Here is an 18,952-nt window from a genome sequence, read left to right on the forward strand (position 1 = left end):
TATTGAAGTGCGTTACGTCAATGCCATACTTCATGACGTCCAAGCTAAAAGTTCAAGTCTTAAAATAATCAACACGATTAAATTCACTAAGGAAATTTAGTGCCATTAGTCTGTCTTGAAATCACACCTTGTCAACAGTGCAAGTGCTAGGAGTAATTGATATCCTAACGATTTTTTTAAGCTCCGTCGTGAATTAGTTCAAGATCCTAAAGGTTATTAATTATACTTTTAAGCTCATATTTAAGAAGCAGCCCATAATATAATGATTATTACCTCATTTTTTTCACTACATTTTTGCCTTTGATTGAAGTAAAGAAGCAAAATCTGTAGAAGTTATTTCTACTCATTCAAAGTGATTAGATAATGGTGATGATAAAAAGCCTTAAATACTATATTATACAAAAATTGTAATGCAAGCTTAATTATTAAAGTACATAAGTGGCAAAGCCAAAAAAAGTAATTAGCAGTCTTTCCAGTGTTCTCCTGAAAACGTTTTAGCTGTCAATGTTACCAGTAATAATAACTCACCAACCAGTAAAAGTTGTGTGTTGGTAGAATAAAAAAAAAAAAAAAGCACTGGGCCTAGGTAGCCTAGACTGGCCTTCTTTCAATAAATGAACATCATTCCATTCCAGGCCTAGGCTATGATTATATGTATCATTTTTTGAAGCCATTGAATTCCACTTAAAAAGGCAATGTCTCACCACCTCCATGGTCTCACATTGCACGTGCTTTACTGTATATGGCTTTAAATGGACAAATTTACCAGTGAAATTTTTCAATAGGGAAAACACCGTTTTCAATGTATATCTCCTATATTTCCTTGTTTAAAGTTAGGCTTAAAACCATCACCTGCAAATTAGTTAAATCTATGTTTTTTCTATTGTATTGTCCCCTTAATATCATTTGCCTCGCAAAAGTCACTGCTGATGGATATGACCAGAAGCAGCAAAATAAAATTAGATGTGCAGAAAGCTCATTTAAATGGATCTCCCAGAAATGACGTCTTCCAACTTGGGACCCCTGTAAACTGGAAACACATTTGGTCTGCCACAGGTGACCAGATGCTTTGAGTTAGCATTCATGACAATTCCCCCTCTCCCATCTGAAAGACAAACAGGAATTGTGTTTTCACAATCAATATATATCAACACAGAAAAAGACTTTACAACAATAACTTAAACAGAATAAATCCAGTGATGTCTATCAGTTATCATTTATTTACTAATGTACTTTGGCTGTCCCCTAATCCCTACCAGAGCTCTTCCCACCAAGGTGCCTAGCACTGCTGGCTCCTATCTGTAATCCCCAGTAGTGTATCTAGAATACTTGAAACAGGGGAGCTGAATAGGGGGAGGGGGATGCAAAGGTGAAGTTGGGAGGGGGCTCGATGATCAGTTTAGGGGTCCTAACTTTCAAAATAAGGTGGTTTTAGGTGATTTTTAACTACTTGCAAGTGATTTTTTTTGGGAAAACTGGGGGTTGGGCGCGAGTAATTTTTGGAGGGGCGTACACCACTGGTAATCCCTCTTTAGGAATTTTAGTTATAGGCCTGTATCTACTTGAATATTTCCACCACATTCTTTAAAATATAATTAATTTCAAAAAATAAAATGTCTATTTTATTTTTACTTATTTAGAATATTTTATAACTAGTATTTTTTTTTTATTAAAGTAAATAATTTATTTTACAGGTTGAAGTTATTGGTGGCCAGAGAAAGTTTTTCCGAGCATCTATGGTATGTATAACCTTTAAGAAGGTTTTTTTTTAAATGTAATTGAATTTAATAAGGTTGTTTTCAAGATAGGATAATTTACTTAAACTCATCAACTTAGTTCTCGGCAGCTGTCAAGTTGGATAACCTAATAGATCACAGGGAGATTAAAGACTGTGAGCATTTGTTCCATCATCCCAACCAATCTGATGACACTCATGATAAAACAATGAAACTTCTCATATATCATAATCCAATTGTAACCTGGGGAATTCCCATATTAGTAATAGTTACCCACAAGTCAATTTGAACAACCCAAACTGAATATTTTCAAATTTCAATGTAACAGATATGTATGTCAAGCAGGGTCTCTACAGACTTAACAATCTACTTGTTTTTGGCAAGTGTAAGCCAATTTTTAAAAAGTAATTTTCTCTGCCCTCCTTCACCCTCTTTTAGGTACCACTTTGTTTTTTTTTGGATGGCTTTTTAATTTCTATGGGGGGTGATGGGGGAGACATTTCCTTTTTTGGGGCTGCTTTCATTTTTGGCCTGTTTCCTTTTGAATTTGAGATAAATAGGAACAATTTTATTATCATCATCACAAGGTAACTTGAAATTAGGTTATTTGATGTACTGATAACGGAGCTGAGATATGAGTTTACGAATGTGAAAAAGCAGTCACTTATCTAGGGTAAAAATTATGCCCGCCGGAAGCCATCCGCACTTTTTTCAGTCAAATTATCGTGGTTGGGAATTTAGGTTCGGGATAAATGATTTGAAAATTAAAGTGAGTCATATATTTAAGGTAAAAACTAGCCATGCCAATTTTTTTTTTTTACTTCACTTTCACAAACCAATAATGTAGGTATAACGGATATTCTTGAGCATCTAGGCCTGGCGTGTTTTACTGCTTTGACTGTCAGAGTGAATAATTGGTCTTTTATCCAAAAAAAATCATAAGACTCTATCCACACTCAAATTTTATGTGACAAATAAATGTGATATTACCATATATGGGTGTAATATGACATGAAATGACATTCGTCATAGCATTATTTTCTACACGATTAAACTCTAAATGACCGTGACTGTTGCAATTAACGTAGCAATGACGACAGGGTCTTGACCTGTATTCCCTCCAGTGAAATCCTTATAATCATGCGTAGACACAGCCTATAATTAATTGCTATCCGGAAGAAAAAACATTATATTTATTTTGGTTGGAAAACCTAATTATCTCTCGGTAATAGCTTGGACTTAATTATTGCCTAGTTTATTAGATCATTAGAATAGGAAGACACAAGATATTGTCTTTCTTAAGGAACTGTTTCTAGACCAAGGAAAGCCTAATGGCACAGACTTAGAATCCATTAACATTAACACCATTTCAATGTTTTAAATTTGAATAATCATTTCTATTTAGTATTGGATTATCAATGCTAACCCTTTGAAAATGAAGGATCTTTATTTTTAATCAAGCCAATTCAACATGTTTTTTTCCATGTCAATATTGACAAAGCAATGACTATAAAAAATAAATGTAGTTTTGAAAAAATAATTTTTTGGGAGAATCTAATAAAAATTCTATGAAGCCTGAATGGTATTGTATTTGCACTTTCTCGTCCCCTCGCCGCATCCATTTTCTCTGCCTCACCAATTTTTTTATTTTTTTTAATTTCCTTTATTTTACGAAATCTGACAACTCGAACCAGTAAAATTCCTCTATGGATTGTTTGTGGTAGGGGATACATACAGTATGTATCTGCCTATGTGCTTTTATTTTCTTTCAATGCGTCTGCTTGGTAAAAGTGAGAAAGTAGTAGTTGTTTCCCATTGACCATCTTGGATTTGCCATCTCGGAGTAAAAAGAAAGTTCTCTCATTTTCCTTTCAAAATATTAGGATGAGAAACTACTTTATTTTTGTACTTGGCCTAAACTTGATTGGTTGAGCGACATACATGTATTGGTGATGTAGAGCCTTGGATGGTTGAAACTTACTTTTAGATGTAAGATGCATCCAAAACCTGAATGGTTGAGGTGCTTACTTACAATGTAATTACTTAAATATACAATTAAAGCCTAATGATTTTCTGTATAAACTAACTTAATATCAGTAGGTTTCCTTTAATAGACATCGCGTTGTTGCCATAATCAATTGTACAAACTTAACACATACCCTGTGTAATATTCATGAGAATCAGTGCTTATTAATCATTCTAAATTTTTTTGGCAGCTTCCACAAAGTCGAACGCAGTGTTACAGCCGAGGGCATCTTAAGGGGCTTCACATTACGACGATTCCGCTCAATAAAAAAAGGTTTGTCAGATTTTTTCTGTATTATTGTAGCATGGCACACATTCTTAATCCAGATGTCGCAAACAATGACGTATCTAGGAGTGTTTCCCCCCCCCCACAAAAAAAGCTTGTGTCCCCAATTCACCGTCCCCTCCACTTGAAAAATTATGCTCACGTATCATATCGCCTCATTTTGCTAGCTAGCTCCCCCTTACTTATTCATCGACCCCTCTCCTTCACTCCTAGATACGCAACTGTTTGCAGAAACTGTGTAACACAGACATTTCAAAAAACCTAAAATACTTTGATTATGAAATGTTCGGATTACAAAATGTCCTTGGCAGAGTTAGAGGATGAAATTGTGGGTTACATAATATTGACACCCCATTATTGAGAGACATCTAAGTACTAAAATGATTGGTTTGTCAGTCCCTGTTATATATACAGATTTCCACAAGCAGTAGGAAGTGCCAGTCCTATGTCAAAGAGATATTCATGAAACAGGTCCTTGCATGTTTAACAATAAATCATATTCTACATTCAAAACTTACTCAATAAATATCTATAATATAAATATAACAAATGAACTATTTAATAATTAAATCTGTTACAAAATGAAAGAAGGTTAAATAATGATGAACATTTATTTATTTGTTTAAAAAAAAACTTTTGATGAATTTTAGCAAAGAACCAGATGATAATGACAAAAGGTAACCAGATAAAATCTACTAAAATATTTTTTTTGATGAAGTTGCTGGTTTTTGTCCCTTTCTTATTCAGAAATGCACTTATTTACCTCCTATTGTACATGCTTTAAAAAAAATCTTACAGATGATTAGTATTTTCCTTCTTTTCCTTCAGTTATTGTTTCATTTGTTGGAAATTGTTAGAAAATTTTATTCCAGTATTGAATTTCCCTTACAAGGGTTTTCATTCTTTAATGTTCATATAATTAAATGGAGACCTGCCAAAAATACTTCTTTTTAATTAATTGAAATATTTTCTTTCTTTCATTTTACTTGATTTTTGTGTTTTTGTTTCATTCTTTATATTGGTGTATACTGTATTAATTAGTGTTTGGAAATTGTATACTAGAAAAATGTATTCCAGTGTTAATATATTTAAATGGAGACCCAAAGACAATTCTTTTAATGAATTGATTTTTTTTTTCTTGATTTTTTTTTTATTTCCTTCTTTATTTTGTTATATACTGTATTTATTATTGTCTGGAAATGATATTTCAATGTGAATTTCTCTGATGAGGGTTTTTTATTCTTTAATTTTCATATATTCTAATGGACACCTAAAGACACTTCTTTTATTGGATTGAAATTTTTTTTTTATTTTTGTTGATTTTTAAAAAATTCTTTGTTGTATAGTGTATTTATTATTGTGTGATACAATTGCACATCAATTTTCAATCTTCAATATTCTCATGTAATTCTTTTCAATATTTTTAATATTCATAGTTATTTATTTTTAATTTCATTGTCAATATTTCTTTACTAGTTGTTATTTTCTTGTGCAGCAGTACACTTAGAAGGCAGTTTTAAAATAAATAAATTTAAATTGAATTTATTGATTTTGCTACTTCTGTCCACTTTCACATTTTTTTTACTTCATTTTTTCAATACAGATCATACAGGTCTCCTTCCAATTGAAGACCACTATTAGGACTGGGGTTTTACATGGTCTTTAGCAGCTTTGGTTTCTAATTAGAATAATAAAAATAAAAGACATTTGCATTTGTTAATATGAGACCACAGAAAAATGGTTTTTACTTGGATGGGTTTTTCATTCAGGGAGACCTGTATTTCCTTTTTATGTGTTACATTTTTATTCATGAATCCTTATACACTTAATTGTATTTTAAGGTTTTAATTTTTTTTCATCCAAATTTTTAATTCAGGAAAACTCAAGTGCAGGCAATGAATATTAACCCAACGGAACAAGAGGGAGCTACTACGTTATTCTTGCGTTCTTATTTCAACTTGAACGATAAATTCCCAGAGTCTCCACAATGTAATGAGATTGAAAATCTTCCAGGTAACATAAATGTTTATTGTTTGTCTAATATATAACTGATGAACACCTTCCTCCTGAAACTGAATAACAGCTGGTCCACACGGAAGTGGAGAGCAGCATAGCTCAGTCGGCTAATCTGGTGGTAGCCACTGTGTGTGCGCTCTGTGGTGGCGATCTCTAGGTCCCCTGTTCAATTTCCATCGCTGCCTCTTTTTGTGTTTCAGCTGGAGGGCTGAAATACTAGTTACAATCGCGCACCGTTTAAGCCGTTAGTCCTGTGTGCGTTATGGCCCATGTGCACGTTAAAGAACGCAGTACACTCTTCAGAAAAGAGTAGGGGATTGTCTCCTGGTGTACAGCCCAATTACCACCAGAAGAACCTCACTGGAAATAAGTCTTCTAGACTTTCGTGGGTTATCCTTGGTGTTTACACCGAAACCGAATAAATCCAATCCAAGGAGAAGATCTAATAGTATTAATGGTGACTTTCAAAGAAGTATTTTGGAGTTTGATTGAAGATACCATAACACCTCAGATCCTGGTTTTTGTTTACAAGTTACTGAGGTGGTTTTTTTTTTGTTGGCAATCCTCAGTCTCCCATCCATACATAGGACTGAATACAACCCGTTGCACATACGCAATTGCACATAGATCATTGGCAGATTTAAGTAGGGGTCACAGGGGGAACTTTCTCAAGTATTGCCACTGCCGTCTTTTAACAGAAAAAGATGGCATACTAATACTAAATGTTACAGTATTTCATAACATATACTGAACACGAATCATACCATTATTGGATACATATTTATCTGTATAATAACATTGCAACTAGGCCTACACGAAATGGTGCATCCTTGTTTAAAAAATTCAGGATCCACCCGTGTGGGTATCATGTATATCCATATTGTTTTATCATTTCTTCCAGATGAAAGTTTTGAAGGCCGAAACCCAGACAGTTTCACATTTGCAAGATATTCTTCAAAAAGTCCGAGCAAAGAATCATTAGAGTTTAACGCAACACTGATCGACCCAGAAGGTGAAGTGCGCTGCTTGGTTCATGTGATCATCACCTGGAACACGCCCGGGCCTTTCGTACAAGTCGTAAGTGAACCTTAATATAATTTGCAAAATTCTATAAAAAATTACCTCTAAATTTACATTGTCTGCCTGTTATCAATGCTTGTGTGCGACTTGTGGTGGAAGAGTTTTTGCACAGTGGTTAATATTTGGGAAAAATTAAAACATAAAAAATTTACATATTTATGCTAATTTTTATGAGGAATTAGGTAATTTTCCATCAGATGGCAGAGGTAATTTGTTATACATCTTTTATATATGTAATTAATATCTGTCATATATCTGTTTAATTACTGATAAATGTCATACAATTCATATCTGGTTATTTTAGCTACAAATAAAATCATTCTTAGAAGGTAGACGATGTTATTTGTGTAAAATTTATTTGTTTATTTCTATATCTAGTGAAAGTAATCCATTCAGCATTGCAACAGATCAGAACAAAAACAAATATTGACATTATCCTAAAGTTACTTTGATGAATATCTTTTAATTGTTGGCTTACATGTTGTGCCCTATCTAAATATCAATTCCATAATAAATATATTGTTTTAATCAATCAATCATCCATCATATTTATTGTTAATTGTTCTGAGAGAACATAGAAATTTAGTCTGCATACTCTGTTGACCAGTCTGATAAAATGCATTATGTGAAGATATAAACTTTTTTCTTGCAGTCTGACACAGTGCGCTATGTAAATACCCTGAATAACTGCGGAGCATTGGAGGCTGGGCTTTGGACTGTTGCACTATTTCAAAGGGGTGTCAAGGAACCCTTCCCCTACACCACTCAAGTATTCCTGGCCAAGCAAGGTAGTAAGAACTGGCTTGACTTCAAACGCTCAAAAGGTAAATATACTACTATGCAAATATAGAATTACAAAGTAAGCATGTATTGTTTTCTTGTGTTACTTGAGGAAGGAAACTGGTTTTGAAGATAATTCAGGGGTGGGCGCCAATGGGGTGAGGGCTGGGGCATCGAAGAGAGCTAGTCCCCCGTCGTGGAGAAAAACCACAATTCATGGAGAAAAAAAAATTATATGTATTTCTACATATTAGTAGACTCTAAAATCAATTAAATAAGCCTTTAAAACCTATATATATTCAAAATATTTGGGGGTATCACCCCCTGGACCGCTTACGAAATATTTTGAGCTACGCCCGACCATGCCCTCTTTGTTTTCGTCGGGGACATCAGTCCCCCCTATCTGGGACCTTGGATCCCACATCTGTCAAATCCTGGTGCCACCTCTGAAATAATTGTCTGCAGATTTGTGAATCAATCCATCTTCATTGGAATTTGTATAAATTTATTTAATTTTTGATACCAGTTAACTTGAATGAATATATAAAAAGACTTACCCTTCCTCAACTAACCATCCAGATTAAGGGTGTTATTTTGGTTATGTCTTAGTGATATTCATTATCCACACTAACAGAACTTTCATTCAGAGTAAAAATGTTCATCCCTCCCAACATTATATTTATATATTTTGTTCATAATGTGGTACTTTATTGCAGATGATCTGAATGGACTTTGGTTTACTGAGGATTTGACTGAAATTTCATACGACGAATTAAAATTACAATCGAAGTGGTCACCGTCGACGCCATTTGAAACTAGCCTCGACAAACTTGGAGAAGACATAAAAAATATCCCACAGCCTGGTGGCCGGCATGAATTTAAAAAGAGACATAGAATCAATATGGCGCAGGCACAGGACGGAGCGGAGAGAGCGAATAGGTATGAGAGTCATGCAGATATAGAGGAAGAAGAGAACAGAGAGGAAGATGAGAGAAATGATCCTCAAGACGGAGAAAATAAAATTGCTGCAAACGAAAGTAGTGATGAGGAGCAGCCACAAAAACTACATTTTAACCAAAAAGCAGATGAAAATATAAGAAATGAGCCAATTGACAGGCGGATAAGAAGGGTCGAAGGTCAACGACATGATAGAATGGACCGGCATATAAATATGCAAGAATCTTTGAATTCGAAAGAATCCGAAAATTCAATAGGGTAGGTGTTTTATAGACTGCAATTTAAGAGCATTTAATTTAGTTGTCTTGAGAGAACACTTTCTATCTGCATTCCTCTATCTCTAATATCAGAATTATTTAGCTTGTTTTGAGCTTGCTGGTATTTTTTACCTTTAGCATTTTTTTAACTATCCGCTTTGCTTGTACATTATGCAAGAGAAAACATTTATCATTATTAATATTTGTCAAAGACAGCAACACTCCCTTCACCAATAAGTGGAGCATAGTTCAATAAGCACTCCCATACAACAATATCACTATGCACTCCAACTGATGTTTAGCAGAAAAGTGTTACATCATTGCATCCAACTGCAACAAAACATAGAACAAACAATCTGAGTTGATCCTGTCTTCACCACAACAAATACCTACCATCAAGAACTGCATATTTCCACTCCACTTTCTACAATTCTTGTGCCCAATAATTATAATGTACTTGTTCCTAATCAAAACAACTTTCATTCACCTGCAAACTGCACACCTACATACCTATAGCCTATTCACACAGACCTGAAGATTGCACATAGCTTGAAACTGCATTAGTCAATATAATTTAAACACATATCATTGTTTACCTATAAATATTATATTATTTTATGCACGCAAACCAAGGATATGCCAAATAGCAAACTTCACCACTTTATCTACATAGCAATCATTGCACAAAACATACACACAAAGATGTTCTACATAAAAAGGAAGGGAGTTGTTTTTGTTCATGATAAAATTCCTGTCATATTAAACCTAGGACCCTAGAATTTGAAGGGAAGCATGCTAAACACAAAGGTACAGCTTCACTCAGCATGCAGCCTAAACATTTCTGTATGCCATGCAGATAATATTAATGTCGCGCGCTGCCAGTCATCACTCTCAAAATAAGGACACAAAAACGACTGCTGAACGGTTCAACTTCGTTTATTGAAGCAAGGGAGTCACTCAACAGTGAAAACATCAAAATTTTCCAACAGGAGGAAAACGAAAACGAAAAACCCCCAACAAGTTAATGGCAATCATAACCCTGCAAAACAACAACAAATATCAGTCACAGTATTAACATACTAAATCCGAATCAGTTAAATACATACAGTAATTCAATAGGACTAACCATCATTAAAAGTATTTAACGTTATACAAATAGCAAATAGACATATTGATCATTAGCAAGCAACAACTACTGTATACATGTATTATAGAATTGACATTATGGTAAGCATATTTTATCTTTAAATCAACACATTATCAAAGATATAATAGTCATATGAATCACAATTATCAATCTTACATATACAACAATACCGCAATTCAATAAATAATCGGCCATCTTGACTTACAGGTTAACAATAGGCTTAACAATGCAAACGACACGGTACTCAATCTTCCAATCCCAGTTCTCACAATGACAGAAAATTGTACTTCATAATGCTACAGAATTAAACAACGAAGTACCCACTAAATATGGGTTCTCTACTGTATTTTCCAATAAACATAAAATATTCAATATAGTAGTAATTAATTAACACAGGTAATTGCCACTAATAAAGCAGTGCTACAACCACGAACAATGCAATAGTCTACATTATCACAACTTCATCAGCTATAACAAATATAATTATTAACATCAACATATATATTTTTGGATTATTTAATTATTTTTAACTACTATACTAATACCAATTCATTTCATGATCAAACAAATTCATTACAGAACAAAAAATACGCCTACCTTAACTCTGTTAACCATCCTATGGCATCAAACACACGACTAACCGCACTAACGTACTATTGTCAACTGATGGATTCCAGCATTCAAACCTGCCGCGCCGAACCCCGAAATAAATTACCATACCGATGTAGCGAACATAGGATGAATATTTTACATATATTTTACATCCAGACGTTCATTTAAAAGTTCGAATCCCACACTAATAAAAATTCTGAAACATCAATCGATTCACCATGGAATTGGAGGAATATTGCCATATTGTGTTCTAATGAAACACTATAGTTCAGTATCTTTTATCAAATAATGTTTGCATATAAATTATTCATATTTTATATAAATCTAATAAATATTAATATAATTTTCATTTTGTCTCCCTAAATGAAACACCAAAATCAGTAAGTTAATGTTTTTGCATTTGATAAGTGTGAATATTATATGAATTCCTTAATCACGATTTTGTATGTTTTCTTTCTCCAGTGGAACACCTAATATGTTTACTCTTGTACAATTTCTTGTGGTTTCTACTATAGTCTTTATATTTGTGAAAAGGTGAGAAATAAGTGGTTACTTCAATTTTCAGTAACATTTTTTTTTGTGCAACCATGTGTAAAATATGATTAATATTATTTTCATCAATTAAGAAATAAATTACCACTTAAGGGATTCAACATGAATATAGGTGTTCAAGAACATACCTAATAAAAATCTAGTATTCAAAATTATTGTTGAAATGTATTGTAAGAAAACAATAAAAGGTATAAAACCTAGTTAAAATATTAGTAAAAAATGAGCTAGTAAAAAGTATAGCTATAGAAACTAATATCAGGAACTTAGAAATATAGTCAAAGTTAAAAACATAGTTAATGTGCATAGTTAGCCTATTAATTTAAGGAACATAGGAAAAAATATTTGTTGAATGTTGATAGGTGAAATTTTGTCATAGCTACTCCATTTTCTCACAAACGAAGATAAATAAAATTTGCAAGTTTTCTATTTCAAACATTTATTTGTTTAAAGATAACACAGAATGTATCTCTTGTTTTTTTTTTTCAGTGTGTTAGTACCGCTTCGAATAGTTAAACGTGGTGGAAACGGCATGAAGTCCTTTATAACATTCCTCATCATCTTCTCCACGCTCCAGTTCATCATTTACATAACAATTCTGTACGTCCGATAGCAAAATACAATTGCATAGCTTAATACTTGTAAGGCACATATATTGGAATGTATGACCAGGACATTCCACCACCTGCTTTTATTCTAATTAGGCATGTTAAAGCCAGGTGCCTATTATTAGAGAATCTGCAGTGCTACGATATTTGCATATTCACCTGCATCTGCTGAATGTTGATGTGTTGTATTGCTACAGCGGCGAAAAAAATCAACCAGTAGAAACCCTCAATTACATATCGGCCTGAAAGTGTTAGTGCTTGCAAATTGTACGCAACATCAGGGTCAAATCAAATTACTATAAATTTTGACGTACATTACCTAGGCAAGGTAATGGCAAACTTAGGTTTTGCCCGTTATAATTGCCAGGCAGACATAGCAACGGGATGGTATTTCCTGTATAGAATATAAAAACCATCCTTTAACAAATATCATACCCTGGGTCCCTTGAAAATTTTGGATTTTAAAAGAGACTTTTTTAAGTAAAATAAAATACTAATGATTTAAACATATGTAAATTCATCCTGCCCCTTTTGCCTATCTACTTCATAGTCATTAGATCAAAATCAAGCCCAAGATTGTCAAAACCTCTTACGGAATATTTATCCTCGTTCTAGTATCCTTATTTTATTTGAATCGTTGTTTATAATGTAAAAACAAGCATATACAGTTCGCCTTCCAATTTGGGGTGTGGTGTTAGGGTTCAGTCTCAGATTATAGGGTTCGATTTGTGTTAAAAGACTGAAGATTGTTATGTGGTACTTATAAAAAGTGGTCTCAAATTAGAAGGGTCCCGAAATTAGAGGGGTATTTGAATAAGTGTGCAAATTTGTAAAATAGAAGAATATTAATATTATTAGGGGGTAGTATTTTGAAATCATTATAAAGGGTTGAAAATTGGTAATTTTAAAAGTGAAGTTCATAATTGAGGGTTTCTACTGTATTAACATGGAGCTTCAACTATGATGAAGCTTAAATTTATCGTAGCTTTGTACAAGTCTGGCTCAAACTACCTTAGTACTTTCATGGTTTAGGGGGAGAAAATATATTTTTGATGTAAATTTTTGGAATAACGTGTAACTTTTGAAAATTGTAAAACTTTAGCTTTAGCATTTAGACAAAGTTTCCTGATATGTAAATACTTGCTATAAACTGCCCTCTATTTGTGTTAGTCTGTAAAGTATGGTCTTGTGTGACCTCGAATGACCTTTTGATATTGGTGTTTTATGATGGTCTCCGATGATCTTTAGTCAATTCTTTGATGCTTCATCATCTGGTGACATTTAAGTATTTGAAGTAATATGTAGGTTATAAGTGAAGTTTGAATTGGACAAGTGAATTGTGAATGTGTGTAACTATGGTGAAGTGTAACTTTTAAAATACCATAATGTTTATAAATTCAAACTGCATATGTTTAGAGAAATTATATTTTGTATGAAAATGTACTCATTAAAAAATATAATTTATGAATAAATTGGTTAAATTAAGTATTAAATTTTAATCTTCAGGGCTCCGACAAGTCAAGTTAGACAGCGTCTCTCTGATGGCAAGAAAAAATCTAACCTTAATAATAAAAATTATATGTAGATTTATGTAACATATTTAACAAATGAAATTGTGAATTATTTTGAATAATATAGAGAGATGTTTTCCCTTATACCCTATTCAGACTAGACACCGTTGCGATCGGTTGTGATGTTAGTAAGTTCTAATCCAAAACTGATTACTCCCGATCGTAACCAATGACCACATTCAGATCATATCAGACACAAAGAACTATTGGAATGGGAAGTCAAAAGGTACTAGGCCTTTGTTGGCTAGACATATGTTGACAGACAATCAGTGCCTGTGGAATTTGTTGTGATCGGATTCCGTGATAATCGGAAGTAATAAGATTGTAGCGCCCAATCGCAACAGGTAACAATTGCGACATCAATTACTTTATAGACTACTTGGTGAGCTTTCTCACATGATTGTGAATAGTGATTGGGTGTCGCAATTGCTACAACTGATCACAATGCAATGCTAGTTTGAATAGGGTATTATTGTCTTATAATTTAGTTATATTTTAGTTGATTGGCTTTTATTTTATTCCTGTTATTATAATAGTATTGCTTATTAGGATACAAAATTCAAGTATTAACCAAAAATTGTCATTTTAATTGTTGATTTATTATCGTGTTTTAGTATTACTCATAACATTAAATGTTTTTAATATTATTATTTTCTTTCTGTTGCTTTTCAGTCCATAGTAAAACAAATTTCTAAGGTATATTTTAAATGCTGACTACAATATTTTTCTAATTGAAAGATGCTAAAATTGTTGCTAAACATGGATGATATTATAGCCTCTTTCTTTCAAACTTCATTTCCCAAGAATGCTGAGATTTTTACCTTTTGAAGTAAGTGAAACAGAATGAAATTTCTCCTGTTAAACCCATATAGGATTAAAATGAAAGATTATTTTAGCTCTTCTTTCCCATCAGGCAATTTCTGGCACTCCATGCCAATATTTTTCATGTTAACATGATAATAAGGGAACAGTTTGAAAGAGGGGCTATAGTTCTCATGTGTTGCAGGCAATTCAGTTTACTCTGCTTGGTTTTCTTTCTTGGGTGTTTCTGAAACTTTCCATTTCTTCCACATATATATTTTATTTGGTATTCTAATCACTTTTTTTTTAATCCGTCAATCAATCAATAGGGTTTTTTTTCTTTTCTAACATGTTTCTCCTGAATACACATTCATTAATATTTTGAGACTTTGCTGCAAGCAATAAATTATCTTCTAGTTTCAACTATAAATATGTATGTCAAAGGTTAAGATATGAACACATAATCAAGACTATTACACAGAGCATGTATAGAAAGATTGCATAATGTTCGTGCTATTTGTGAATTATACCTTAACATTTAACATAGAAATCAACAGTTGAATCTACAAGAGGGATTATTATATAATATTTATTGAATCACATGATTAAAAATATTGACTTTGTGATTGGTCTTTTAGCAAAAAAATGAAGCTTCTCAATTAATTTATTTATGAGAATTCACTTTATTGTTTCATGTTTATTATTCTTGCTTTGGGTTTTTTTTATTTGTTTGCTTACTTTAATATATAGGGGACAATGTAAGGCTTTTGTATTTTTGTTTATTGTCTCATCCGGCTGTGCTTGAAAAATTATTTTACTCAATTTTACTATGTTTTCCATTAAAAACTTATTAAAGAATAAAATTTACAGATTTTCCCCAACAATATTCAATATATAATTATAATTACTCAGTAAATAATTACATCTATAACTCTCTAATTACTTTGATGTGGGGTTTTAGTAGCTATAGAAAATTTTGTATAATTTTATATTTTATTTATTATTTTTTATGTTTATTAAGTTGTATAATATATTTTTAATTTTTTATACTTCACTTCATTTCATCTATGTATCTCTTAGCCTGTTATAAGTAACCTACTTAATTATATAAAAAAATGTATCTACTGTACCTTTCAGAGTCAACTACTATACTACTTAGTTATGTTTATATAATAACGTTGCTATCATAAGTGATAATGTATTAACTGGTATAAGGCAGAATAACACTGTGCAAAAGAAACCCCAACTTAGTGGAAATCAAGCTTTTTATATTTTTCTTTTTTTAAATATATTTTTCTGAAGATTTTAATTTTCTCAACATTTTCTAGTACATCTCATTTTTATAGATTTTTTTTTCTGTGCTAAGATTGTTCCTTAAATGAGAAGTGCAGAGTTAGATTTTTTCCCTAATATATCATCTATAATTATTTGAGAAATACAATGAAGTTTTTGCAAATATAATGGAGAAATTAAATTCCCAATTATTTGACATACTGTTTGGGTTAAATACTTTTTTTCACTGACTTGGCAGTCCAATTATGATTTCAGTCCTGGGCCTTGACTACACAACTATGTGCATCTGGACAGATATCTGTAAATATAATTATCTCTCTAGCTACTTTGAAAATACTAAATTGAAAAATTAGCAATTTCAGTGAAATACAAACCCTACGGATGTAAAGATTGGTTGATTTTCCGTAAAAATAACTAATTGCTATTAATAGCAGTTGTTGAATGTGGACTTTCTAAAGTCAGTCCATTTCAGTAATTTTCCATGCTTTAGCTCTGTGTAGGTCGAGTAATAGCACTACCTATTTATTATTGTTGACTTAACTTTGCAATATAATAATAATAATAATAATTTTATAAAGCGCCTAATGCAAACAATAGCATTCTCCACTTCCGAGTTTGGAGAAGTTGTGAAATTTACCGATAAGATCATAATTAAGCACACTACACATTTTTTACTAGAAGTTTTAACTCTGCACCTCCCTTTTAACTAATTTTTTTTTTTGTATTTCCTTTTGAAATATACTCTTATATTATTACCCCCTGAATTTAAGTTCCAGTTTTGAACTGGATAAGTAACAAAGAAAGTTTTTATGTATTGTATATCATTTATTTTTCTACTGAATTTTGTTTTTATTTAAATGTTAAATTCTAGTTGCAAAGTATATTAAGTCGTATTTGTTCGCTTATCAAATATTGTATGTTTCTAAAGTGTTTTGAAATTTTATTTAAAAATTTGGAAGTATTGTTTAAGACATGATGTGTGTTTTTAGCTTACATAGTATAGACTTAAATAGTGGTTTTGTTGGTATAAAAAATTTCCAACTGTTTGTTTTGGGGGTTTTATATTGTTGTGTGTTATTCATGGACTGTGTTATGCGATGTATGAATTTAGTTATTTAATTACTGGTAGATAAATTATCAAAATGCCCCAACACAATGGAAAGTATTATTATTATTATTAATGTACTCATGGCATTATTTTTACTGTATTCCTGGCCTTGTAGAAGAAGACCTGTTCAGCGATACAAACTATTCTGTGTTACAAACTATTCTTTGTTTGCATAAAGTAGATATTATTATTATAATGTATAATCACCCTGTGCATGATGTATCACAGTAAATTACTAAAATATTTGCTGAGATAATATCAAGAATCTAAATCAGTGTCAAGCCACAATTGGTCCAGGCCATAATTGTGATGGTGGACCTACCTATTTTAACAGCCAAAACTGGTGTTAGACTTAGTTGTGGCTCACAAAAAATGGTCCTCTACTTCCATATTTTTGAATCCACTTGTGAATCAGCCACTAATAAACCACTATATAATTCAAGTATGTAATGTTTCATAGCTTATCTTTGTAAAAAAAAAAAAGTAGTGGACACAGAAATTGGACTAATACTAGATTGTTGGACAAACATTGATGGGTTATTTTGATACCACAATTGGTCAGGTGGAATGATTTTGGCTATGCATCATATTGAACATCTCAATTTTAGGTCCTAAAATGTATTATCAAAGGCAGAACTAGAAAACAAAGGGACATTTGAAACCCTATTTTTGAAATTCTCATAGTTTCTGTTAGGTTTCCTTAGAGTTTTTCCATCGAGATCTTGGATTTCTTAGTGCCTAAAGAAAAGATGTCCTCATTAATAATAAACTCTTTGGAAAATGTGATATATATTTCTGAATGAAAGATGTAGCTTATATGCTGCCATACAATATATATTTCATCTCATGAATTAAATTTGTAATATTCTTTAAAGGTGAATAATTATTATATTATTGTATAATTTTACTTGATCATAATATTTGATTATGATATGTTTACCTAGTTGATTAAAAATGTATTGTTTTTGATCATCATAGTCTTAAAACCAAAAAAAAAAAAAAAATGTTAAAGTGTGAGAGAGAGAATCGTATATTTGATGCTAAGAACCTAAAAAAGAACCATGCTGTTTAATTAGAAGCTTCATAACAGGGTAAAATGAAACATTGCGATCTATCGAACGAAGTGCCTTGTATCAATAATAAACACTTTTTAAAATGTAATAAATATTTCTGAGTGACTGATGTAGCCTATAAGCTGACATATACTATATCAATTCAACTACTAAACGTAAAGGTATTTTATTATGTAAATGTGAGGGAGAGGCAATGTTATTTTTGCAGTATTTAGGTACCATGATGCTGGAGCATTTTATGTCAAATTATTGAAACTAAGTGTGCTATAAATAAATTTTAAATAAAAAAACCTGCTGTGTCGTCATTTTTTTGTGTCCTGAAATTCCATGGAAATGACGTTTGGCCCTACCTGATGTGTTATCATACTGAATTCTCCGTACGTTCAAATCAAATCAAACTTTATTTGTCCATTAAATCACAGGTAAAATGGAAATTCTTTTTCCACTGGCAAAGAACATGAAACATAAAAAAAAAACATTGTAAAAACATTTAAACACACCAGGACAACAGTGACTAAAATTTGGAAAGTTTTCTAACAATTTAAAATAATTAATAATCATTAAAAACATTTTAAAATGTAAAATTTGCAGAAACTTGAGAAACGAAATCTCACAAGTGACGCAGGTAGGAATCAAACCCATGACCTCCAGATAACTAGCCTTGTGTCTTAACCACTAGACCACTGAGTTTGCACTAGTGGCTATGTTGAATTCCATCCCTATGTAGCAGCTGTAGTGCATTGCTATTTCGATGTTTATTCAATTTTGTATAATTTTTCTTTTTTATTCTCATTGATTTTGAAATGCAAAGCATATGGTTTGGATGGTTTGGATTTGGATTTCTTGGTGGGAAACTCGACTAGGATTATTCTAGAAAGTGTGAAGACTTAATTCCAGTGGGGATACATGTAGCGGTGAATTTGGCTGGTCATCAGGAAGCAATCCCTACTTAATTCTGAAGAGTGTACATGATGCGCACATGAGCCTTAATGTACATGCAACCAATGGCTTAAACATCTCCAGTAGAATATCTAGGAGCTTTGAAATGGGGAG

General features: G+C 32.1%; 1 protein-coding gene across 1 annotated transcript in view; it reads left to right on the forward strand.

Moving 5' to 3' along the window:
- The window catches only part of LOC117118836, a 70,792-nt gene extending 52,604 nt beyond the window's left edge, over window positions 1–18,188 (forward strand). The window contains exons 11-18 of the mRNA XM_033263551.1: window positions 1,695–1,739; window positions 3,953–4,035; window positions 5,924–6,060; window positions 6,965–7,140; window positions 7,796–7,967; window positions 8,640–9,138; window positions 11,359–11,430; window positions 11,935–18,188. Coding sequence (XP_033119442.1) covers window positions 1,695–1,739; window positions 3,953–4,035; window positions 5,924–6,060; window positions 6,965–7,140; window positions 7,796–7,967; window positions 8,640–9,138; window positions 11,359–11,430; window positions 11,935–12,058 — 1,308 coding nt within the window. The 3' untranslated portion in view covers window positions 12,059–18,188. The remainder of the gene's footprint in view (window positions 1–1,694; window positions 1,740–3,952; window positions 4,036–5,923; window positions 6,061–6,964; window positions 7,141–7,795; window positions 7,968–8,639; window positions 9,139–11,358; window positions 11,431–11,934) is intronic.
- Window positions 18,189–18,952: the final 764 nt, after the last annotated feature.

This window comes from Anneissia japonica, unplaced genomic scaffold (assembly GCF_011630105.1).
Source record: "Anneissia japonica isolate Jap-2015-1 unplaced genomic scaffold, ASM1163010v1 scaffold737_len1565949_cov176, whole genome shotgun sequence".
Lineage (NCBI taxonomy): Eukaryota > Metazoa > Echinodermata > Crinoidea > Comatulida > Comatulidae > Anneissia > Anneissia japonica.